At 29.7% G+C, this 24,040-nt stretch overlaps 2 protein-coding genes across 2 annotated transcripts; both read right to left on the bottom strand.

Annotated features, from left to right (window-relative positions):
• Positions 1 to 7,723: 7,723 nt before the first annotated feature.
• LOC108466890 (expansin-A6-like) lies at positions 7,724 to 10,567 on the bottom strand. Its single transcript, XM_017767245.2, has 3 exons — positions 10,288 to 10,567; positions 9,895 to 10,213; positions 7,724 to 8,506 (listed from the first exon to the last, which is right to left on the bottom strand). Exons 1-3 carry the CDS (start codon positions 10,451 to 10,453, stop codon positions 8,197 to 8,199), a joined length of 795 nt encoding a protein of 264 aa, XP_017622734.1. The 5' UTR covers positions 10,454 to 10,567; the 3' UTR covers positions 7,724 to 8,196.
• Positions 10,568 to 19,729: 9,162 nt separating this feature from the next.
• On the bottom strand, positions 19,730 to 22,439 carry LOC108466456 (suppressor of disruption of TFIIS-like). Its single transcript, XM_017766816.2, has 8 exons — positions 22,285 to 22,439; positions 21,688 to 21,774; positions 21,504 to 21,569; positions 20,906 to 21,003; positions 20,669 to 20,794; positions 20,255 to 20,581; positions 20,102 to 20,167; positions 19,730 to 20,016 (listed from the first exon to the last, which is right to left on the bottom strand). Exons 2-8 carry the CDS (start codon positions 21,746 to 21,748, stop codon positions 19,864 to 19,866), a joined length of 897 nt encoding a protein of 298 aa, XP_017622305.1. The 5' UTR covers positions 21,749 to 21,774; positions 22,285 to 22,439; the 3' UTR covers positions 19,730 to 19,863.
• Positions 22,440 to 24,040: the final 1,601 nt, after the last annotated feature.

The raw sequence follows: 24,040 nt of genomic DNA, 5'->3' as shown, positions 1-24,040 counted from the left end.
CTAATGTAAACATTAAAATAATATTAAGATTACTATATAAAAAATTTTAATAAATAAAAAATGTATAAAATCATTAAATATTAAAATAAAATAAAATAAATATTTTTTTGCCTAAAATGGGTTTGTGTTAGTCTTTTACAAATATGGACAGATTTAGGTAAAATTTTAAGCCCATATTTCGAACCCGGTTGGATTTGAAAAACATAAAATATGTTTAAGCTCAGCCCGACCCATAAACACCTTTACTTTTAACCACGTAAAAATTATTAAAATCATAAAATATTTTAAAAATAAAAAAATTAATTTAACTGTCAATTTAATCGATTTGTGAGAATAACGAATTTAACCTTCTATTTTAAGTTAATATTTTATTTAAATTTTTATCTAACCGATTTATGAAAATAATTAATTTGAGTCATTGCTCGTAGAAAAGTATATAAAATAAAAAGCGAAAACGTGTGTGAGGATAACAGCTATGTCTCTCAATCAATTCTTTGATTAGTATTTGTGTTCCCATTATAAGACCTGGTCAAATAACTGTTTGATTTTCAATTTGGTTTTATTAGTAAATTGACCTTTAAATTATACCCTAATTCCAAATTAGTCTTTAAAGTTTTTCAACTAAAAACTATCAAATGTTATTTCAATTTAACCCAAAAACAATATCAATTAATAATAACACAACATATGATACATTCATATCGGAAGTTTGTACACTTTTTGGGTAAAATATGACAAAATTGATAGTTTAAGGAATCATTTCTAACCAAATAAAAACATTAAGGACCAATATAGAAATTGAAGTATAGTTTAGGGGTCAATTTACTTATAAAGCACATCTTTCTTTGGATCAACAAGTGGATTATTTTATTTGTAAGGTGAATGTACTTGAGAGGTCCCTCTAAAATCAAATTAGCCTCTCTACTATTAAATGGATCAATTTGGTCCAACACTATTAAAAAGAATCAAATAAGGTCAAATTGGAATATAGTTAACATTTACTGTTTCATAGAGTTCATATTTTTAAAGTTTTTATGGTTCTGTAAATGAATCTTTAGTTTGGAATTGAACTACAATTGAAAAAATAATTTTTAATATATTTTTATATAATAAATATTAACTCTGTTACAATTTGAGTTTATTTGATTCTTTTACTATAAGGATTAAATTGATCTATTTAATAATAGATGGAGTAATTTCATTCAATCCCCAAAAGACAAGGACCTCCTAAGTACTTTAACCTTATCTTTTAAGATTTTTTTTTGGATTTTTTTTGTCGTGATTTAAAAGGAGAGGAGAGGGGTTGCCTAAAGTTTGAATGTTAGAGCTAATAGATTTCATATAAGAATATTTGGATGTCCGATGTCTATTTTATATTTCATCATAATGCATTAAGATAGGTGGTCATGGAAAAGGATGTTAGATATTTAAAGGATAATGTTGCAAATTTTCTCAGCTTTGAGACAATAAATTATTGGATAAATAATTATAATTGTGTCGTCAATATTTGTGATCCTCATTAATACCGTGTGCATAAAAAATTTAAAAGATAAAATTATTTTCCACAGATATTTGGCGACGACATTAAAGGATTATATATAATAACTAACATATACCAACTAAAATTCTCCAAGTGACTGTGTCTTACAAGGACAATGTGATAGAGAAATAAGTCTAGAGCATGTTAGAAACATGATGGACCAATTGGTTCCATAAAATGAAAGTTTTCTTGGAAAAAAGTAGCAAATATCGAAGGTGGTCATATGTTAATGGAGGCAGATATTCGTAAAGAGATCCAAGACATATTATTTGATAAAATCTCAAGAAAAGTTTAAATACTTGAAATTATGAATATAATGAGATATCTTAATCAATTATGTCACAACCAAAAATGATATACCCGAAAAAGAAAATAATTGTTGACAACGATACTATACATAGAGCACTTCAATTTACGAAAAAGTAAGAATATTAAATGAAAATATACTTGAAAATATTGAGATAGAAACGGTTTGCCAAAATAAATAGACACAAGTCCAAGCACTTGGAATGTGTAAAGTCATTGGGGGTACAAGTTATTATTACAACATAAAAGAATCGAGTCATAAGATATGAAATTGACTTGTAATATAAATTTTTTGCATCAGAACGATTATGAAAAATGATTAATTTGAAACGAATTTAATAGTCTAGCACTAAATAAAGTTATTTATTTGCATCTAGAGGATTTACTTGAGTTCCGGTAAAATCTTTAAATGTGTATATAAGTTTGTTCGTATGCATTAATAAATTAATGTATTCATGTAATTAAGTTATTGTTATTATTGATGATATTAATGTATCAAATAACATTGGAGTTCTTGAAGAATTTCCAAGAATAATAATTAATTGACAGAAAACTTACATAATAAAAATATATAAAAATAAAATTTTCTCTCAATTTAAAGATCGAGTATTCAACAAAGACAAATGGTCATACACGATGTTATTATCATTACTTTTATTTTAAAATTTTTGGCTTATTTGTATTTTTTTTTCAATTGAGTTAATATTTAATTACCTCGTGATACTAACTCAGTCATAATTTTAAATGCAACATACATAAAACTCACGAACAAATCGAATTCAAATTGATTTTATCCACACAATTTTTCTATTTTCTCTCTTAAAAAAAAGGGTCATTTTCAAACTTTAAAGTAATTTACTTCCATTTCATCAAAATACAATCTTTTTCTTTTTTGCAAATTTGTATTCAACAAGCAAAATGTTATATTCTATTCTATGGCAATTCTCCAACGCAAATTTGTAGAACTTTGCCAATTCTCCATTGGTTTTAACCTTGCATGCAAAGTATGATAGTGATAAATGCTATATTGGATTCACAAATATCAAGCAAAAGATAATGTGAACTTTTTGGTACATATTCCATTTCCATTACCACCTCTTTGTCTCTACAATCTCCCCAATTAGTATATATATATATATATATACTATTTGGTGTACTGGTAGTATATGTTTTATTCTGCAAGTAACGAAAAATTGACATGTATCTTTTTAGAAATATTTTACTATCCCTATATGACATTTGCCAACCTCTTAACCCTACTTGTGGAGTCTAAAAACTTCACTAACGGTGTATCAGATAATTTCTATACAGGTTTGTTCTTGATATTTTTGGGTCCTAGGCAAAACAATAAATTAGGGCCCTTTTTAAAAAATTTATAAAATGTAATACAATAAAATAAATACATATACTAGTAATTTCATTAAAATAATATGTTTTATTACATTAAGCGAATAAGATATTTTTTAACGTTAAAAGCTTTACGAAAAAAAATTATTTTTGAGCCTTTTCCAGCCTTGAACACTTGGCGGTCGTACTCCCAAACTACTCCCAAGGCCGCGCTTGTTTCCATATATATATTAGATGTGCGAGGCTTTAGTAGTATTGACAAAGGTTGAAGTCTTGGCTCATTGAGTATCTAAAATTGTGCTCCATCATGCCCAATAACCACATGTGGTTTTATATTCTATTATTCATTCATTTGTGCTGTGTGTATGTTTGATTCTATTTTATAGTTTCTTAAATATGTATTTGTAATTGTATTATATTTGTATTTATAAATTCTGGTATATATATAAAGTTTTTTGATACGCTGTCAGTGAAAAATTTATAGCATAATCCAATGGCATCGTTTAAAGAGGATTGAACCTATTATAGATTGTAAAGGGGCAAGTATGAAGCATCCATTTGTTCCACCTAGGGAAAGGATTTTATGAAACAGGGACGCCACATCATCTGTATCAATTTTCCAATAGTTTTATGCCATATCAGCATTTTTAACCTGAAAAAAATCAAATCCTAATTAAAATTCTGAAATTTAGGATAAAATTACTGATGTGGCATAAAACTATTGGAAATTGATAATATCCCTATTTCATTGAGTCCTTTCTCATTCCACCTATTGCATTTTTCACAAGATTTTTTTTTTTTAGTTTTTCTTCTTACCTCTCTTATTGATGATATAATATATTAATTTGGTGAAATTATGGATTTGATCCTTAAATTATACTTAAATTTAGGATTTATTTTTGTAATTTAATTTAATATAATTTAGTTCTTCTACTTTTATAATGCCATAAATTAGTTCAAATAGTTAACACTATTAATTATTCCACTTAAATTACCGATATGCATTTTTCTTAAAAACACCCTTTCAATTTTTATGTGTCCTCAACTTGATACTTTTTCTTAAGTTGGTGCCTAAACTTTTTGGGGGTCCAATTTGATATCCAAAATTGACTCTTTTTTCCTAATTTGGTACCTAATCCTTTTTTTGTTCGATTTGGTACTTGTCAAATGTTTTACAAATTACTCCACTATACTAACAATGTTATTTTTTTATGAAGTAGCAAAAATAATCATTGTATGACCCATATGTGACAGATGATATGATATTTTTTTGTATTTTATATGTTCAATTTTTTTACTTTTAATTAATTAATTAATTAATTAATTAATTAATTCATTGAAAATAATGAACTTCTTTTAATTTGGGGTTTTAAAAATATATTTTTCTTATTTAATATTAATTCATTTAGCATAGCTTAATACATACTTTTTAACATGAATTTCCTCTAATAGTGACAATATTTTTGTAGCCTAACAAAAAAAAAACACCGTTAGTGTTCTGCGTAATTTGTATAACATTTAATAAATTTAGGTACTAAATTGAACCTAAAACAAAAAAAGCTTAGATTCCAAATTAGGATAAAACGCCAAGTTCAGGTACAAAATTGGGTCCAAAAAAGTTTAAGTACCAAATTAGAAAAAATTGTCAAGTTCAGATACAAAAAAGGTTTAGGTACCAAATTAGAAAAAAAGTATCAAATTCAAGTACCAAATATTATATTAAGCCAAAAAAACCTATGTCAACATTTTAATTGGAATAGTTAACAATTTGAACTAAACAATGATATAATGAAAGCAAAATGTCAAACTATGCCAAATTAGAGTATAATGTTAAATCCTAATTTAAATATTATAGAATGATTAAAATAATAAATTGACCTGTATTTTTATTTTTTAGTAAAAGGTATTTATCTTTAACTACTTAATACATATTCGAACATATATAAAATTTCATACAAAAAATATATTCGCATTCATCACTCATGTAATAACATTAACTAGTAACTTATTGAATAAGGGTTCTACCCAACGGCGTAGCTAGAGGGGCTGGCAAGGCCTTAATCTCTCTAAAATGAAATTTTTACATTTAGACCCTTTAAAAATTTTAAAAATTTAAATTAATAAAGATAAAATTATGCTTTGGCTCTCTTGAAATGATAAAAGTTAATTTAATCCCTTAAAAATTATAAAAATATAGGTTATTAAAATGATGAAATTATATTTTACTATCGTAAAAATTACAATATAATTTCGATCTCCCTAATTTTTTTTCTTTGACTTCGTACTAATTATACCAATATTTTCAAAGATTGGAATCTTAACAATGGCCTATCTCCACCGGCCTATTGCTTACCTAAAAGGACATACACTACTATTCACTTTAAATAAATTGAATGTCAATTTTTCACATAAAAAAGTTATCTTTATTTTTTTAAAAAGTTAAAGAGATACCCTTTTATGTGAAAATAAGATATTTCAAAAAGAAAATCATCTTTTAGTCACTAATCACTAGAGTTGGGTGAAAAGATTGGGATGTTAGTACATAGTTACAGTTTAGTGATGGTAAGTGAAACCTGTTGTAATTAGCATCGAGGAATGATCGCAAAGTAATAAGAAATAAAAATAAAAATATACCGATTTTACGTGAAAAACTTTTATAAAAAAAAATCATGGCCAGAGGAGAAGAAATTCACTATATTGAAAAACACACTATACAAGAGGAGTATAGTCCTATACGCTATAGTTTACTGATGGTGAGTGAATCCTGTTATAATCAATGTCCAATAGAAGAAGTATAGTCCTATACGGATTCAACTTGTGCGGCATGATCCCCTATTTTGCCTCTCTATTTTATTTCTTTAACAAGTGACGAGTCATACAACTCTAGCAAATCATTTCATTGATTTTGTAACTTTTTTTCCTTTAATGTCGTAATTGGTATCAAATTAAAATTTATGTGTATCTCAATCAATTCAACTTATATTCATCTAAGTTCTATTTCAATTGAAATTTTGGGGTACTGATATCGATTTGTACATATTGATACAAAATTTTGATATTTCTTTAAAATAAAATATAATCATTAAATTAAGTTATTTAATCTAATGAATAATTTAAAATTTTATATTTGTGCATAAACATGTATTTATGTATGGAATTGAGGTATATTAGTTATTTACATGGAATTTGTACAACTAGATTCACTTTAGTACTTGGATTTTTTGACAAATTTTTTTCACAAATTGATCCTTGAATTGAGATTATGTTAATGTATGATGATATTGCATTATGAAATTGCGTCATCTCATCACTCAATTTTTTTAAAAAAATTACAATTTTTTTTAAAGTTTTAGGCAATAATGTGGCACAATCTTAGATTATCATGTCATCGCACTTTAATGAAATTCAAACTTAAGGATTAAATTGAGAAGATTTTATCAAAATGGAATTAATTGGTAAGTTCAGGGACCAAAAATTAAATTAACACAAACGAAGATAATGGTTGAAATGGGCTCTCTTTTTTTCACTTTCTAGAACTGGAATTTGATGCCCCATCAGAAAAGGCCCACTTCGTAAATCACTTGCAAATTGCCATCGGACAAAACAAAACAAATGCTCTTCTATTACATCATAGAGATTTTCTTTTGGCATGATATTACATCATAGAGATTGAAAGACATCAATTCTATGAACAAGTTGAGAACTTGAAAGAAAGTTCAAGAATTTGAACCCCCCAAAAAAGAATGAATGAATGAATGTTTTAAGAGATTTTTTATTCATTTGAAATGATACAAGATAATAATGTGGATTGAGTTTTAGTCCAATTGACATTAATATTATTGTCAGTGTAGTAGGATGTGAATTCGAGTGTGTTAAAATGCATTATTTTATTATTTAAGAGTTGGGGAGGTACTATAGTCTGTAAAAACTTTACGATAATTAGACTCTAAACCCTAAACCCAAAAAACAAAAACAGAACGAAACTAAATAATCATAAATGGTTTGTAAAATTTAAAAAACTCAATCAAACTGAACTAAACTCACCCTTAGTGGAAGAAAAATAACGATCTCGTGCTATTGAGAATCACTAGAGTCATTGTGTGGCCCTAACATGGTTTTTTTGCACCATTCAAAACATTAGATCTATAGATTGGATAGACTAGATTGGTTTTGGACCAGATCAATCTTGATTGAGCTGATTCGAGTTTTAACATTTTCGAAATGATAGTTTCAAGTTCAAGTCATATCAAGTCTAATTATTTTGTGTTTTCCTCAAATCATATTAGGTTTAGGTCATTTTAATTATCTAATTGTTTTAGGATTTAATAATTTTGTATTCGAATTTGTTTTGGGTTTTAGTTATTTTAGATTTGATCATTCCAATTTTGAATTATTTTAAGTTAAATTTAATCGTTTTCGAATTTATCTTAATATTAAATTTTGATTAATTGAACTGGATTTTCAGAATCAAATCGAAATTGACAACTCAAATATTCGATATGAAGTATTGAAATTGGAACAAAAGTCACATTTATTATAGTAAAAACTATGCAATACATTTATTTATATAGTAGAAAACTACAGTATCATAGTAACAGTAAAAATGTAAAATTACTACATGACCAAAGAGGTGCGGGCTGCATTTTAAGCCGCTTCAGCTCCCTTTTACGACTTTTTTACCGCTCACTGCAATTTTTACTATTACCACCCAACTCAATGACAAAACAAAAACTAAAAAGAAACATTGCCTTACCCCCAAGGCCTAAGCTTAGGAAAAAAACAAAAATTACCACACATAAATTCACTTTAATCACTTTTGTATCTATCACTGTAAAATCCGAACAAAAAGGTAAAAACCCACAGTTTTTACCTCAACCTTAACTTTTACCGCCGCTTCAGATTTTCCCGGGAAAATGAAGGACAATTGAAGGGCAGGGAACAAAAGATTAAAAAGAAAAAAAGGGAGAAAAGGATAGGGTAGCAGTATGTGACGGGTCTGTTATTTAATAACGGAAATTCTTTCCGGTGAAGGTTTGACCAAACTGCCAGTTAGTCGGTGCCACGTTCCAAGAGGTGGAAGTTCGTTTGTCACTGCCTTTGACACGAAACGACAGCGCTTGGCCGACTAAAACGACGTTGGATTGCCAGTTTTGACCCCAGTTCCGGCTCATGCTGGTCCAACCGGTATTGGTTCCTTTAATGCTCACCTTCACGATATCCCCTGCACCCGCCACGTTGGTGATTAAAACCAAGTTGAAGTAACGGAAACCGTTGATAGTGAATCGTATTCCCCCTTGCTTTCGGCACGGCACTCTGTAAAAGAAAATTAAAATAAAGGGTAATTTATGGATATTAAGAAAGTTTTTGGATTAATTTCATTAAACATCCTCAAACCATCACTCAAATTTTAAATCAATCTCTAAATTTCAATCCTTCCGTCAATCCAACTGTTTATCGTATTTAAAACAGATGGAACATGTATGCATGAATTGTATGGACAGTTTGGACTTTATGTGTTTAAAAAGCAAAAAAAAAAAAAAAATCTCATTAAATTTAGTAGGACGTATGATGAAATTAACCCAAAATTTTAAGACCCTTCGGCGAGTGACGGAAGCCACGGCGGGAGATGACGTAGATTTTGTCTTTTAGTCCCATAAAATTTTCATTTCTGCCTTTGAGCGCTTTTCTACGGGAATCAAGGTAAGCTTTAAAGACAAGGGCGGCTTGGTCATATTATGGATCACCGCAAAACCGTTGGTTAAAAATGGGTAAACGACATTAAATTATGGATGGATTCTTATAGTCTAATCCTTCGTCGAGAAAAAGGGCGATTCCTTTGAGCCCCCTATTTGCATTCCCAATAAAGTGACGGGAAAAAGTCATAAAAACTTGCTTTTTGACAAGCATACAAGAAAAAAAAGGGTTAATTGCACCATTTTCTTTAAATTTTAAAATGTTTCTAATTAAGTATTGTATCAATCTGGTCTTCCTATTAACATAACCATCACCTTTAAAGTTAATTTAACCTATAAAATACAGGGATCAAATAGTAAATATGTTTCTACCTACTGCATGAACTTTGGATTGACATGTTAAATAAAATAACTATAATGCTATATAAATATGTTTTTACAATTTGATCCATGTGTATTAAATTACTTTACACCATATTTGAAATGACGGTTGGACTGATTGATAGAACATTAATTCTTTGAAAATTCAATTAGAGTATTTTAAAATAAAAGAGATCCACTTATATCGATGTAAAACTAATTGATATTTTAACAATCCGACCATTGAATTAATCAATATTTTACTTGTCATTCATATGAAATTTTGAAAATGATCCGATATCGTTATCATATCGATATTAAATATTGTTTATATTGTTTATATATTTAACGGTTACAAGTTTTTTTTGTAAAATAAATAGTTAAAAAATTACTCCAAATTTGACATGTAAAATCTATATAAATGAAACATGAAATACGATAGTTGGTTTGTTAAAATATCAATAATAATAAGGAAAGTTACGAAATAATGTTAGTTTAACCCCGGTGTAAGTAGATCCTCTTTTAAAATAAATATACCAATTTGAAATTTCAAGGATAGTTTGAGTACTTTTAGTGAAATTAACCGGAAATAGTGAAACCAACTTAAGAAATAGCAAGAGTTAAACGAGAGAGATTTTAGCGACTCACCGTCGGAAAGAAACGGGGACAATACCGGCACGGTACTCAGCGATCTTGAGGAACATAGGCATGGCAAGGTCAAAATGAGGCCGTGGGGGGTTACACCAACCACCATTATCGCTGGGAAGAGCGAAATTAGGAGGGCAAAAATTAGTGGCGGTGATGAAAATAGAAGGGCTACCAGGATGACACCACCTCGGGTCATTAGCACATTTGATCTCATAACAAGCACCGCAACTAAGGCCATTGTTAAACAATGCGGTGCTTAGAGCCGCTGTGTTGACACCGTAGCCTTGGCTGTATAAATTCCCATACCCACACGCACCACCTGAATAAAAAAATGGTGAAATTTGAGCAGCGAATAAAAATGGGTTTTTTGTTTAATGAAATAAAATTACTTACCCATTGTGCCAGAAGCATCACTGCCGCCATAGAAAGTGGCATGAGCAGTTTCCCAGTATCCACCGGTGTAAACACCGGGGATTCTTGCGTTAGTTAATGCGAAAATGGAGATTAATGAAGCTAAATGAAGCATGGTAAAGGAAGAAGATGAAGCAGCGGTAGCCATTGCTTTTTGTTTGTATAAAAGAGGAATAGAAATGTTTTTGGGACGAATGAAATGTGAGGAAGAAGGTGAGGAGTACAGGGTACTTATTGAGAAGCTAAGGGAATCACAATTCAGTGATTCACAAGTTTTAAAATATAAAAAAATAATATATTTTATTAAATTTGGAGTATACTTAAATTAAATGTTTTAGTAAGAAAGTATTTAATTAATTTTTTAGTTCGATTCAATTGGTTTGTATCAGTTCATAGGTTAATCGATCTTTTATTCCTTTTCAAATTAATATCTTAATTAATTCAATTCGATTCAAATAACATTAAATAAAACTCTCTCAAGTTCGGCCTTGAAGATTGTTTGAGAGTGCAGCTGCTCAGGGTCCAAAGTTGGAAGAGACTCAAAAAAATATTTTTCCAGCTTTTAATGTGGGAAAAAAATTTCAGACTAAAATAAATTAATTAAATGCTTAGGCTTTCAATTTTTCACTATAAATGCTTCATTTCCTAGAGTCCAAAAATCTTTTAATGTATTACATTTTATATTTTTTTTTTATAAAATGTCAAGAACGGGCCTGAGCTCTCTTAATATTTTTTCCATAAAACTCAAATCCAATATTGTTACAAATTTTAATTGATTTAGGTGCGTACTATTCGTACTATATTTAAGTTTTTAACTAAATTAGTATACGAACTAAGTTTTTAACTCAAATCCATTACTATTGTTAAAAACGAGTCCATTACAATTTTTCTGTTAAAAATTGCATCCATTACTATTGTTAAAAACGAGTCCATGTACGTCACTAAATTAGTATACGAACTAACATAACACCAACTAATTTTTTTTAAAAAATCATAAAATAAAATTAAAAAAACGAATTTTATTGTAAAGGTACTTATATATTTCAATAAATATTTGTAAATCAAAAACTTAAACTACAATTTTTAAAAAATAATTAAAATAAATGATGAGTTAAATTAAAATTTTAATTTTTAATATTCTCATTATAGGTTTTGATCATATTTGTTCATTTTTACACAATATTTAGAACTGCTCATTACCCCTTCCCAACCCATAAATAAGAAGATAATGAGTTTCAGACCATTTGAACCCACGTCTTCTACCATTCGAGTTAAGACTCCATCAACAATTTTAAAATTTTTAGACGTAGGTTCAATGTATTAATTTTATATTTTTTTTCCAAATGTCACATAATTTAATGTTGAAGTGTAAATTTTTAGGGTTATAATTCTAAGTATCTTTCAACCAAGTATTGATGGTTAAGAATTTTTAGTGATTTTTTTTCCTTTAAAATTCACATTAAACCTTTTCTTTTGAGCATCTTTTTAATTTGGATATTTCTTCTTTTTGTTGAGGAATTTTCTTGACATAAGATTTCTTTTGATATTTTGAAGGATTTTTTTTCTATGATATTTATTCTTCATTACTTATTTGGGACGATTTCATTGACTATATTCCACAAAGATGAAAAGTTGAATGTAGAAAAATGAAAAAAAAAAAGTATTCCTCGTAGATTTGATTAAAGAGCAAACCGATTTCTTTTATTAAAAATTTCATCAATTTTTACTATTAAAAATTTCATCAATTTTTAATATTAAAAATTGGTATAATTGATGGAATAACTATACAAGTACACTTGACGTGACATACCACATATACCTCATGGTGACGTACATGGACTCGTTTTTAACAATAGTAATGGATGCAATTTTTAACAGAAAAATCATTTTACTCTTTGATCTAACGTAGTAGAGGGAGAAAAATACAATAAGACTCCTAATAAGGATCTCCATAATACTTTATCATTATAATAGTCTTTGAATTTACCCTCACTGCTACAATATTAAATCTCATCGCTGTAATACAACACTATTTCTAATTTAACCGAAACCAATTTTATCGTCCATCCAAATAAACCCGAATCACTATCACCTATTCAGAAATTACAATGGCTACATTTTGTGAACGAGGATTAAACTTACATAAAATAGTGATGGACAAAAATATAGTGAAGGGGAATCGAATAAAAAAGAACATGTCAATTTATAGTTGAGATGTAATAATTTCGTAGGGTTAATATTTTTTTTTAGATAATTCCTTAAACTTTTAAAATATTTTATTTACATTCTTAATCTATCAATATTATATCAATAAGGTCCTTTCGTTATTAAATAAGATATCAGATCTTATGTGACGTAATTTAAAATGGAAAAATTAAAGAAAAATAAACATCGTAAAAATGAATGTTGTAAAAATCTTGATTTTTGAATTTTTTAAAGCTGTTACAAAAACTATTGTTCGTTCTCTTTTATTTTCGGTTTTTAAATTACGTGCATAAGATTTTATTTTAAATTAAAGTTTGTGATTATTTATTTATTTATTACAAGTTAGAATAGGAGACAAGAAAATCGTGATTTTAATGTGTAAGACGAAGAATCTCTATCCAACAAATTTGTGAACTATTTTGGTTTTATTAAAGTACTGTCCTTGCATTGTGTAGGAGAGTAGGGGACAATTACTAAGTGATATTAATGGTTAAACACGAGGTCTGGTCTGGTAATAGTTCATCTCATTTGTTAACCATGTAGTTAGGGGTGAAGTTAGATTAATTTTTTTATTAGAGTGGCGGGATTATATTATATATTTTTACGGAAGTTAAAATACAATTTTGTCATTGTATTGAATTATAGTTTTACATTAGAAGGACTAAATATAATTTTACCATGTATTAACATATAAATTTATAAAATTTAGGAGCGGACAAATTATAATTTTACCTCTTAAATTTCCATTATTCGAATCCGCATTACTTATTTGAACAACAAATTCAAATATCTAAATCTGCATCAAAATTGTATATTCATATTCGAACATCGGACAGATTTTAATTTCTAACATATTTGGATTGAATTTTTTTTTTACGAATTCAGCTATCTAACAAATAATAATTCGAATTTAGGTATCGTTACTAGGATAATTTGTGAATAATAAACAAATTTCATTTGAAATAGAAAAAAAATTAAATTTCATAGTAATGTTGGAGATGATGTACTCCATTATACATTAGATTATTATTCCAAATTAATACACAACAAGCATACTTTCTCTTGTCGGTGACAATAAATGCTATATAAAAACATATAAAATGTTTATTTATTTTACTATATTACCTGTCAAATCATTTCCTTAAGCTCTTATTAAGGCTAAAAACGAGGAATATTAATTAAAATTAAACCCAAATGTGTCTGTCAGCATAAGTGAGGGACTAAAAAAGAATTTTATAAAATTCCATAATCTGATGGTTAAGGATGTTTATCGCTTTAGGCGTAGTTTGGGTTTGAGTCGCGCTAGTTGTTTTAACTCACACGAACGTATATTATTTTATATTGACAACAATACTGATATTAATTGAACTAAGATTGAATCGGTAAGTAGTATTAGTAATGAAAAAAAAAGAATATTTATCATGACCAAAAACATTTTTCTATAAAGGAATTGGAAAAAAATAATTTGGATAAGACTAAAAGCATTGTGTGGGTACAACCATGTGGGTGGATCCTTATCAAGGGGACAATGCTCACTATCCCAAATACATTTAGACTTTGTTCATAAACTTGTCTTGTTTACATTTATCTTATTGTATCTAAATTCTTGAAATTGAATGGTTAATATATTAAAAAAACCAAATATTAGTATCGATTTATATTTATTAAATTGATATATTGTTGGAAATATATTATTGCAAAACGAAATAGTTAGTATTGATAGGATAAATAAATTGAGCGTAAATAATTGAAATAATTACTGTGTTGTGGAAGAACTACTGCTTTAGAAGTAAATCTGTCCTGATCGGTGTAATCATGTAGTGGAAATCACTCTCTAGGTTAACACGGTACTTCAATATTTGTACACCCAAATAAAGAATGTGAAACACAAATGGTATTACTCTTCTCACAAGTGTTCGAAAAAGTAGACTGGAAATTAAAGCCAAAAACTTAGTCAGAAAAATAGAAAACGAGCGAGCTAAGAAAGGTAGAGAATAGATTATTGTTTGCTTGTTGCTGTGTAAAATGAGAAGAATTACCTACTATTTATACTGTTTTCTGAAAGAGCAAAATAGTAAAATAGCAGTGTCAATTTTATTTAAAAAGAAACACGCACTGTCTATGTTGTAGACACGTGTCAACACGAACACGAACAAAGTCAAGCGATGAGAATAAAAGATAAAGCTATATTTAAACTCTGTTAGAAACTTTTTTCTATCGCATGACAAATTTGATTCGCACAAATTGCCTAATAGTAGTATCTGAGTGCTAGTGATTTGCTTCCGCTAATAGTGTGCTTGAGTTGTACTTAAAAATATATTATGACAATGTTTTAAAGAAAAATATATAAATAAAAAGGACTTATTTGAACAAAATGTACAATTTTGAAGACATTTTAATATATTATCAATCTAAAATTTGCCCTACCTAAGTAAGGCCCATGAGATTTCTTCATCCATTGAGATCTTCCTCTTTCGTTGCATCCACTTTGATTCATCAAATTTTATGGGCCATTGGGTCCACCCCAAAACCGACACCTATTTGCCTATTTGGTTAAGTTTAGAGTCTACTTTTAGGAAATGCATGAGTAGTTAAATCGGTTAAATCATTAGGATTTTATTTGATTAATTCGATCTGTTTATCCGGTTTAATTAAATAAATTATTAAAATATTTATAATAATTTTAAAATAAAAAATATATATTAAAAAATAGAGAAAATATGTTTAACTAATTTTTTTTAGTCCGATTCAACTAGTTATGAGTAGTTCGAGGATTAACTGATCTAACCACTCTCTCTGAATTGATACCCTAACAATGCTTGATCCAACCGATCCAATTTGATTTAAACAAAATTGGTCTTGAGTTTGTTATAATTAAGTCCTTGCTTGGCCTAATGAATAGGGTTTTAAGACCTTGATAAGTTCTAGCATCACGGACTCCAACATATAAACGGGTTTGAATTAGTCATTTATAAATATAGATGAATTTGGAAAAAATTTGAAGTTCATATATAAATATAATGTTGATATCATACAACCACCTAGCTTGGCCTGTGAACATTTATACTCCATTTTTGTTATATGATTCATAGAGACTAATTTTTTCGGGGTTTGAGACTATCTCTCCCAACAATTTTGTCTCCAAGATTTGAATGCGAATTTTTCAAATAAGAGTACAATATATCTTACCATTCACTTTTAATTGGTTAGAAAGGTGATCCTTAGTCGAGTTTGAATCAAAATAGTCTAGACTGAATCGATTAACATATTGTTTTTGTTTTGATACCCGGATTTCTGTTATAATTCACTTTTAATATACAATAAAAATAGTAAAAAAACCAAAGGAAGCTAATATCACCATGAAGGCCAATTTTCCTAACAATTGTAGTATGGGACTTCGTAATATATAAACATATTAAAAACGAATGGCTATTAAACATGGTGGTACTGTTGAAATTTCGTACATGAAATTAATGCAGTGTAGAGCTAGAAAGTTCCATGTTTTTGGCCTAAAAAATTAGGTGCATTGCTGAGAGAACATAGGCTCTGGATCTGAGATTTGGTAGTACCGGCAAAAAGGTATGTGGTGGTGTTTGCGGTGGTGGAGCAAAGTTACATTTACTTAGCTGCCTAGTTGGGTGGACTGCAATTATAGCATATTTGCAGATGTAGGGTATAATTTTTTTGACCCCTTTTTTAAGAAAATGTCAAATTAGTTCACATACATTAAATTAAAGAGAAAACGAGTCATTTTGTTAAAAATTTCATCCATTCTACTGTTAAAAACCGCTCATGTGCATTAGCATGTGATATACGTAGTATGTCATATGTTACTGTCTAATTATTTTATCATACATGCTCGTTTTTAACTGTACAAATATGTAAAAATTTTAACATGAAAGACCAATTTACCTCTTGATCTAACCTATAAAAGCTAATTTATAAATTTTTTTAGTAGAAAAGATAAATTAGAATAACTCTTAATATAAAAATCACCAATAAATGCACCCTTTCACTTAAGCTAAACATTTTTCATTCGAACTATTCATTACTTCATTCAAGCAATATATCGTTTTCAAGTATTTATTAAGTTATTATAAATATAAACTCGAAGATGAGCATTGAATACAAGCATATGTGGGTTAAAAATTTCCAAGTTGATCCATTTGGAGGACAAACAATAAGGAGCCAAAATTTAATATTATTATTATTATTATTATAAAGAATTGAATTTATCCATGTTGATTGAGTCTTTAACTCGATTGGTATGGACATTGTTGCAAATACAAGAAGATATGGATTCGAGTACGCTGAAGCACATTATCCCTATTTATGAATTTCTAGAAATTGGTATATTGTAACTAACATTCTCAACATTCACAAGAAGTTGTTCATCTAATATTAGTCAAAGAACGTGTTAGGTGCTACAAGAATTTGAAAAACATTCAGACAACAAACACACAAAATCTGTCGTGAAAATTTATTAGTTCTAGTGTTAATTTTTGCTCACATTTTAAATTAATCCTCAAATTTTAAAATATTTCAATTAAATAATTAAGATATAAGTATCGTATCAGTTAGGTTTATTTGTCTTCTTAATCATTAATTTTAATGTTAAATATTGTAACACCCCAAATTTTGAGATTAGAAATTTTGAGTTTTGAGGTTAGGGTTAGAGAGAAAGGTGTGCTATTGTGTTTAGCTACGTGTTTAAGTGTTAAAATGGGCTTGTTGGTCTAGTGGTTTGTTGTGTGTTAGTATACCTCAAGGTTTTAGGTTTGAGTCTTTGGGAAATATTTTTATTTCGTTTTGTTTTGTTAAGTATCAGTTTTGTTTTAAGTTAAAATATATAAAACTATTTATTGTCATTTTTATTGAGATTTTTTTTTCTTCTCTCTGGATGTTCTTCTCTTCCCTTTTCTTGTTCTTCTTTATTTTTTTCTTTGAAAACAATATTGCTTGTGGATGTTGGAGAGTCGTTTCCTTGTCATCAAGTTGGTGTCTGAACGTCTATGATCGCGAATCAGGTGTGGGATTCGAACCTCTTTTAATTTATTTGCGAATTGTTGATTTGCTGTGGAATTCGACGATCTTTTTGTGTGTTTCAGTAATTGAGAAATTGAGGCTCGTGTTGTTTATATTTTCTTGAAATTTAGTGCGTTATGGTTGGGTTATGAAACGTTATGATTGGAGGTCGATTTAATGACTGAAAAACTCGATTTTCAGGCTGTTTGCGAGTGTTTTTGTGACCACACAGTTGTGTGCCAATTCACACGGCCGTGTGGAATTAGGAATTAGGGTTTTCGGGCAAAATTTCCTGCCAGACGGCAGTGTGGATGATTTGGGGAAAATGGTCGATTTTCACACGGCCGTGTCCCCTGGGCACACGGGCATGTATATTTGGGAATTAGGGATTAGTGATTTGGTGCCACCTGGCTTGGCCACACGGCTGTGTGGCTAATTTAGGGATTTAAGGATCCCACACGGGCGTGTGAGACCCTCACACGACCGTGTTTACCCTATACTTTACTTTAGCACAATTGGACAGAGAGTTACACGGTTCGTTCACACAGCTATGTCCCTCATCCACATGGGTGTGTACCTCATCCATATGGGCGTGTTGACCCCCCACTTGGTTTAGGCATTTCCACACGACCAGAGCACACGACCGTGTGGCCCTAAGTCACTTATTTTGGTTCTGTGTGTGTTTTTACCTGAAAATGTGTCTGTACGGGTTACGACTCCTGGCTAGGCTTTAGTGAGAGTAATTAAGTCTTTGCATCTATGGCTATGTGTTCTGCTTATGTGTTAATTGTGACTGCTGTGTGTAAGATGTTTGATTTTGAACCCGGTTAGCTGGGTGAGTGTGCATAACTGTTCTGTCTAATTGTTTGTTGTTGTGTTCCTTGTTTCTGTGAGATTGTATGTATGCAAACACTTGCATAAAGTAAATTTTTGGGTTGGTTGCGAAGAGAATGAAGACTGATTTTGATCTGATCTGGCAGTTTTACTGCAATTTATCTGTACAGCAGTTTACCGCAATGCACTGTACTGCAGATACGTCAACTTTGCTACGTATTATTATCTGAGTGCCTTAGTCCACACACATGGTGTGTAGGGTTGGATGGGCCTTTTGAGGTCCTATGTGGTGTGTTTGGTTGGATGAGCTTAGACAGCTCTATCAGGGTGTGATCAGGGGACGGAGAGGTGTTTTGGCTGGATGGGTGGATTTTCACTGCTTGACAGCATTCATAAGCATCTGTTTAAGTGATTGGGTGTAAGCTTGTTTGTCTGCATTCTGTCTGTTTGACCTATCATTTGTGATTGTTCTTGGGTGTAATGACGTTTGGTAACACTGTGTGTGATGAGAAGTGCTTTGCTTAAGTACGTTTCACTGTTATACTGTTATCTGAAATTCTGGTCTGTAATTATGTTATTGATCATGTCTTGAACTCACACTGAGCTCGTATAGCTCACCCCCTTTGTGTTTCCCCTTTCAGGTACATTTCTAAATTTTGGCGCTGGACTCGATATACAGAGGTCACGAACAGTCACAGTTAAAAATAAATTAACAGTTCTTATTTTTAGTTTCCATTTTGATATACTATTGTGAAATGTAAGGTTTTATAAAAACTGTGGTATGAGTTCTGTTTTTTATTTTTCTCGTAAATCTTATTTTGTTCATAAATTAAACTTAACTGTAATTTTTCTGATTAAGATCTACAAGATTTAATGTTCTTGGTTTGTAAGGAGATAAATATGTTTGAAATGAAATTTGAGATAACTTGTTTTGTATAATTTCCCTACAATCACTTCGGTAATCAATATAACCTCCGAGATTCAATCTAAACTTTTAGGCCGGGTTTTGAGGCATTACAAATATCAACTCAAATATGAAATTGAATATTTTAAAATAAGTGGCTCAAATTATAAACACGTGCTAGATTTGAGGCGTTAAGAAAAAAAACTTTTCTAAATATAATTAACACGATATTTTGTTTAACATGTCAATTTCAAGTTGTCCATGCAGTAAGTATACACGTGTTTATGATTTGATCAGCGTGTTTTAAATATGCTTCGTATCAGACTTGAATTGATATTAAATGCTTAAATTTGATGATTAGATTGACAGAAAGACCTTACAATGGATATGGATTACCATGATTAGTTATGTACGACATTGTTGATATTGGTTAATCCCTTTGTTTTTTAATGAACATTGGAGAAAATTTGTCTTTCGCTTTATTAGATTCTTATTTTATATATAACAGTACATCTACATTATTTGAATTTTGAACAATGACAAGGAATGTAGACTACATTTTTTTTTCCCTCTAAACATAAACATAGGATCTAAGCTGTCACCGATGTCTCAACGGCAACTTGGCCGGCGTAACTAACATCGGATTTGACATCAGTTTCCCATAGCTCCGGTAATGCCTGCTTGATATTATGAATGCTTTCCAATGCGTAATCAGCACCTTTTGGTCTTTGGGAAGTACCAACCTGCAAACAGATCAGCTATTCATATACATTCCAAGCAAAAATATTTATGTTAATTGAGACACCAAAACACCTTCCATGGACTTACCAACACAGTGTGTAGACCGACACGTTTTCCGGCTTGGATGTTACGGACACTATCGTCAAAGAACAACTGAAAACGGGAGGAACCCGTTAGTTGGCCGTAACAACTTCGAAGAATAAAGTACACAAAAGAGTAAATTTATAACATAAATCTTACTGTTCTTTGAGGATTGATTTTGGCAATCTTGAGAGCAAGTTCAATGGCACTATCTTGTGGTTTGCAAACAATGGGTGTTTTAGGCAATGTTGCACCTGGCTTTGGGTCGGCAAAATGACCGATTATGTCGAAAATCTCGGGGTTGTTAGCAACACCAGTCGTGGCGGAAACCGATCCCAAGAACTCGACGTCATCCTCGTCATCAGAGACCGTGTTCTTATGGGTAGGATTGAGGGTTTCAAAGCAAATAATCCCTTCAAAACAGTCTTCTAATCCAAGTTTACTAAGAGCTTTAATTGCATGGACCCTATCAGCATTTGTGAAGATCTATATTGAACAGCATACATATTAATTGGACAATTCCATCAAAATAGGGTCAATATTTGCTTATATTGGGCATAGCCCATTACTTACAATTTTTCTAATAGGTAAAGTCAATAATAGGCTCCTCAATTGAGGGTCTGCTTTTAAGTTCTCATAAGGAAGCCCTCCATGGACATAGCTATGGTAATCATCATAGTCAAAGTCATAACCAACAGCCTGTCAAAGGAGAAATAAAAAAAGAGGTAACCCCCATTGAATTTTTAGCTTTTACCTAATGAGAAAAAAAAATTTGATGTTGAAAACAAGAAAAAATAAAAGTAAATATACCCTAAGGCCTGCCATTGTTGTCCCATAATTCTTATACAAGTAGTTGGACAATTCAACAATTTTCTCCTTTCCAATCCCCAGCTTTTCAACCATGTAATCTGTAAAAAAAATTAAAAAAAAATTTGGGTTATTTTTTTTGGTATCATACAATTAAAGGGTTAATATATAGCTACATATGGTAGCGACATATCCACAGCACACACGTACATACTACGTCTAGGGGTGAAGGGAGGGACAAGTAAGAGCCTTGACTCCCTTAAAATGAGAAATTGTGCTTTTAGCTCTTAAAATTCTATAAAATTTTAAGTAAATAAATGGTAAAATTATAATTTAACCCCAAAATTGTTAGTTTTTCTATTTAGTCTTCCTAATAACTACAAAGGTATATATGCCAATACAATTTCTTACTTTGCCTCTGATTAGGTTCAAAGGGAGCTGTTCAAATAAAGTTCTAATACTTGCCCTTTTGGAGACTCAAACCCGGATGGATTCTACATATGAACAATTTTTTACCACGGGAGTACAATTTGGGTTTAGTTTAAAAAAAAGAAGTTGGATGATACAATTACAAAGATCACAATGGCAAAAAATCCTTTACCTTTAATGTTGTTTCCACATGCTTTAGCAAGACCAGAGCTCAAGGGATAAAGGGTATCATCAAGATCTGCAAATTCCAATAGAAAAAAGGGTTTCATTATATCATTTAAAAGCCTTTTAGTTCATATATTAATTAATTAATTAACTAATTAACCTTTGATTTTTCTTTTTCTCATTTAGCTTACCAAAGAGAAGGCAATCATATTTAGGCCTTGGAGATAGTCCATATATGTCCTCATATTCCATTTTTTTTCACCCTTTGATCAATAGACCTTAAATCACCAATGAAATTAAGTTAACATCATAATCCAAAAATGTTATTATGGAGTTTATATTATAAAAAAAAAACCAACTCAAATGGTACACTTTTTAAGGAGTTGGAATGGAAAAATGATGATAATTTTAATAAAAAAAAAAGCATTAAAAGATGGTGCAAATTAAACATAAGAAAAAACCCAAATTTAAATCTGTGTGTTAGTATGATAATTAAGGTAAACATCCTAGATATGACTTAGGTTCGAATCGTGCTAGAAATTTCCCGTGGTTGAAAAAAAAACCCAAATTTCTTTCCACCATGAAAGAAAAGATCAGAACTTTTTTTGCTTAAAAAAATGCATTATGTCAAGTTGGCACTTTTCATTTCAATATGATAGGAAAACAGACATCAAAGAAATGATACCAAAAAGAAAATATTTTTATAAAAGCCCAAAAGGAAAAGCTTTGACAAAGAAAAGAAAAATGCAAGAAAATTTAAGGTTGTAATGAGAAAATAAAAACCATACCAGTTACAAAAAAACAGGGCAAAGCTAACAAAAGGAAGTGTCTTTGAAGAACAAAAAAGAAAAACAGAGGATTTTGTTAATGTTCTATAGGAAGAACAGAGGGCCAAGGAGGAGGAAGAACAGAGCTAGAATTGGGTTTTTATAGGCAAAAATGGTGGGCTCCTTTGTAATTTTAATTAAGAAAAAAAGACATTTTTTTCCCCATTATGTTGTTAAAGTAATCACATTTAACTTGTGTTGAACAAAAAGAAAACAACAGAATCTTTTTCTTGTAATGTTCAAAGTGCATGAGAAAGTGAGAAAGTCACAGGCAGTCACCTAGAAAAAGAAAACTTTCTTTAAAGGTTTAATTTTGATTTTAGTCCCTTTATTATGTTGAAAGTTGAGAATTGATCTTTTTATTTCAATTTGGTATAATATAATCCTTCAGTTTTATAATGTTATCAGGGGTGAAGCCATAAAAAGATTTAGTGGAGAGGAGGTGGAATTAAATTATAAATTTTTGAGAGGTTAAAGTGTAATTTTATCATGTATGAACTTATGATTTCATTGTAATTTTATCATGTATGAACTTATGATTTCATCTTTTTTTTTAAGGGACTAAATAGATTTGGTTTTTGTTTTGGGGGATCAAAGTATAGTTTTACCATATATTAACTTCTAATTTTAAATTTTTGAGGGGACTAAAAGGCCAACTTTCCATTGAGGGGACAAGGTAAAGCAAATTAGTCCTTATGCATTAGATCAAAAAGTAAATTGGTCTTTTTTATTGTTAAAAACTGGTGTGGTTGATAAAATAACCAGATAATTATACATGGTGTGCCACGTACACCTCATTCTGGCATACAATGACCAATTTTCAACAGTAAAAATGAATGGAATTTTTAACAAAACGATCAGTTTACTCTTTGATCTAACGTATAGGGACTAATTTGTCCATTTTTTTAGTAGAGGAGGAAAAATACAATCTGACTTCTAATGTAAGGGCCTCAACTATACTTTTACCAAAGATGACTAAATTATGTTAAATTAAAACAGGGAAACTAAATCTCAAATTTCAAAATAGTAAAAGGACTAAAACCAAAATTAAACCATTTAAAGACAAAATTAAGAAATAAAAAGAAGAAGGTAAAACCGAGTTAGCTGTCTGAATAAGACTATCAATGAACTTTTACATTCCCTGTTTTGTCCCTATTTTTCCATTTGTCTAAACTTAGGTCATTTCTTTATTATTAATTTATTACAACAAAACCCTATATTTGTCTGAATATGAAGCAAAATTTAATGTAATTTGGTGAGCTGTAAACTGTTCTTTGGCTTCTTGTAATCAGTTTGGCACAAAAGATTGGATGCAATGCTTAGCCTAAAAAACAGGTAATTCTTTTCATTTTTTTAATAAATATAAAAATTAAAGATACCATTTTTTTAATTTGTAGGCTAACTCTCAATTATCAATGTAAACAACATATAATATCTGGTTATGGAGTTCCATCCTCGTTCTGGGTATAAAATAATTTTAAAACGCGTGATCAATATTTACTAATTAATGAGGTTATAGAATGTAAATAATTAATTACTGAATTTGTTCTGATAGATGCTTTGAGAAATAAAAACAAAAACAAAACATATAATACCAATTTAGAGTTAAAGCTAAAATAAGTCTTCTTTCTTTGCTATCTTTCTTTGCGATGTATTTTAGTTAGGCACTCTGGTTTCAAAGGTTTTGATTAAATTTAAAATCGATTTGAGTCTAACT

This window comes from Gossypium arboreum, chromosome 2, assembly GCF_025698485.1.
Source record: "Gossypium arboreum isolate Shixiya-1 chromosome 2, ASM2569848v2, whole genome shotgun sequence".
NCBI classification, from domain to species: domain Eukaryota; kingdom Viridiplantae; phylum Streptophyta; class Magnoliopsida; order Malvales; family Malvaceae; genus Gossypium; species Gossypium arboreum.
Note: the sequence above shows the minus strand (reverse complement) of the source record. Positions and strands in the feature narration are given on the sequence as shown.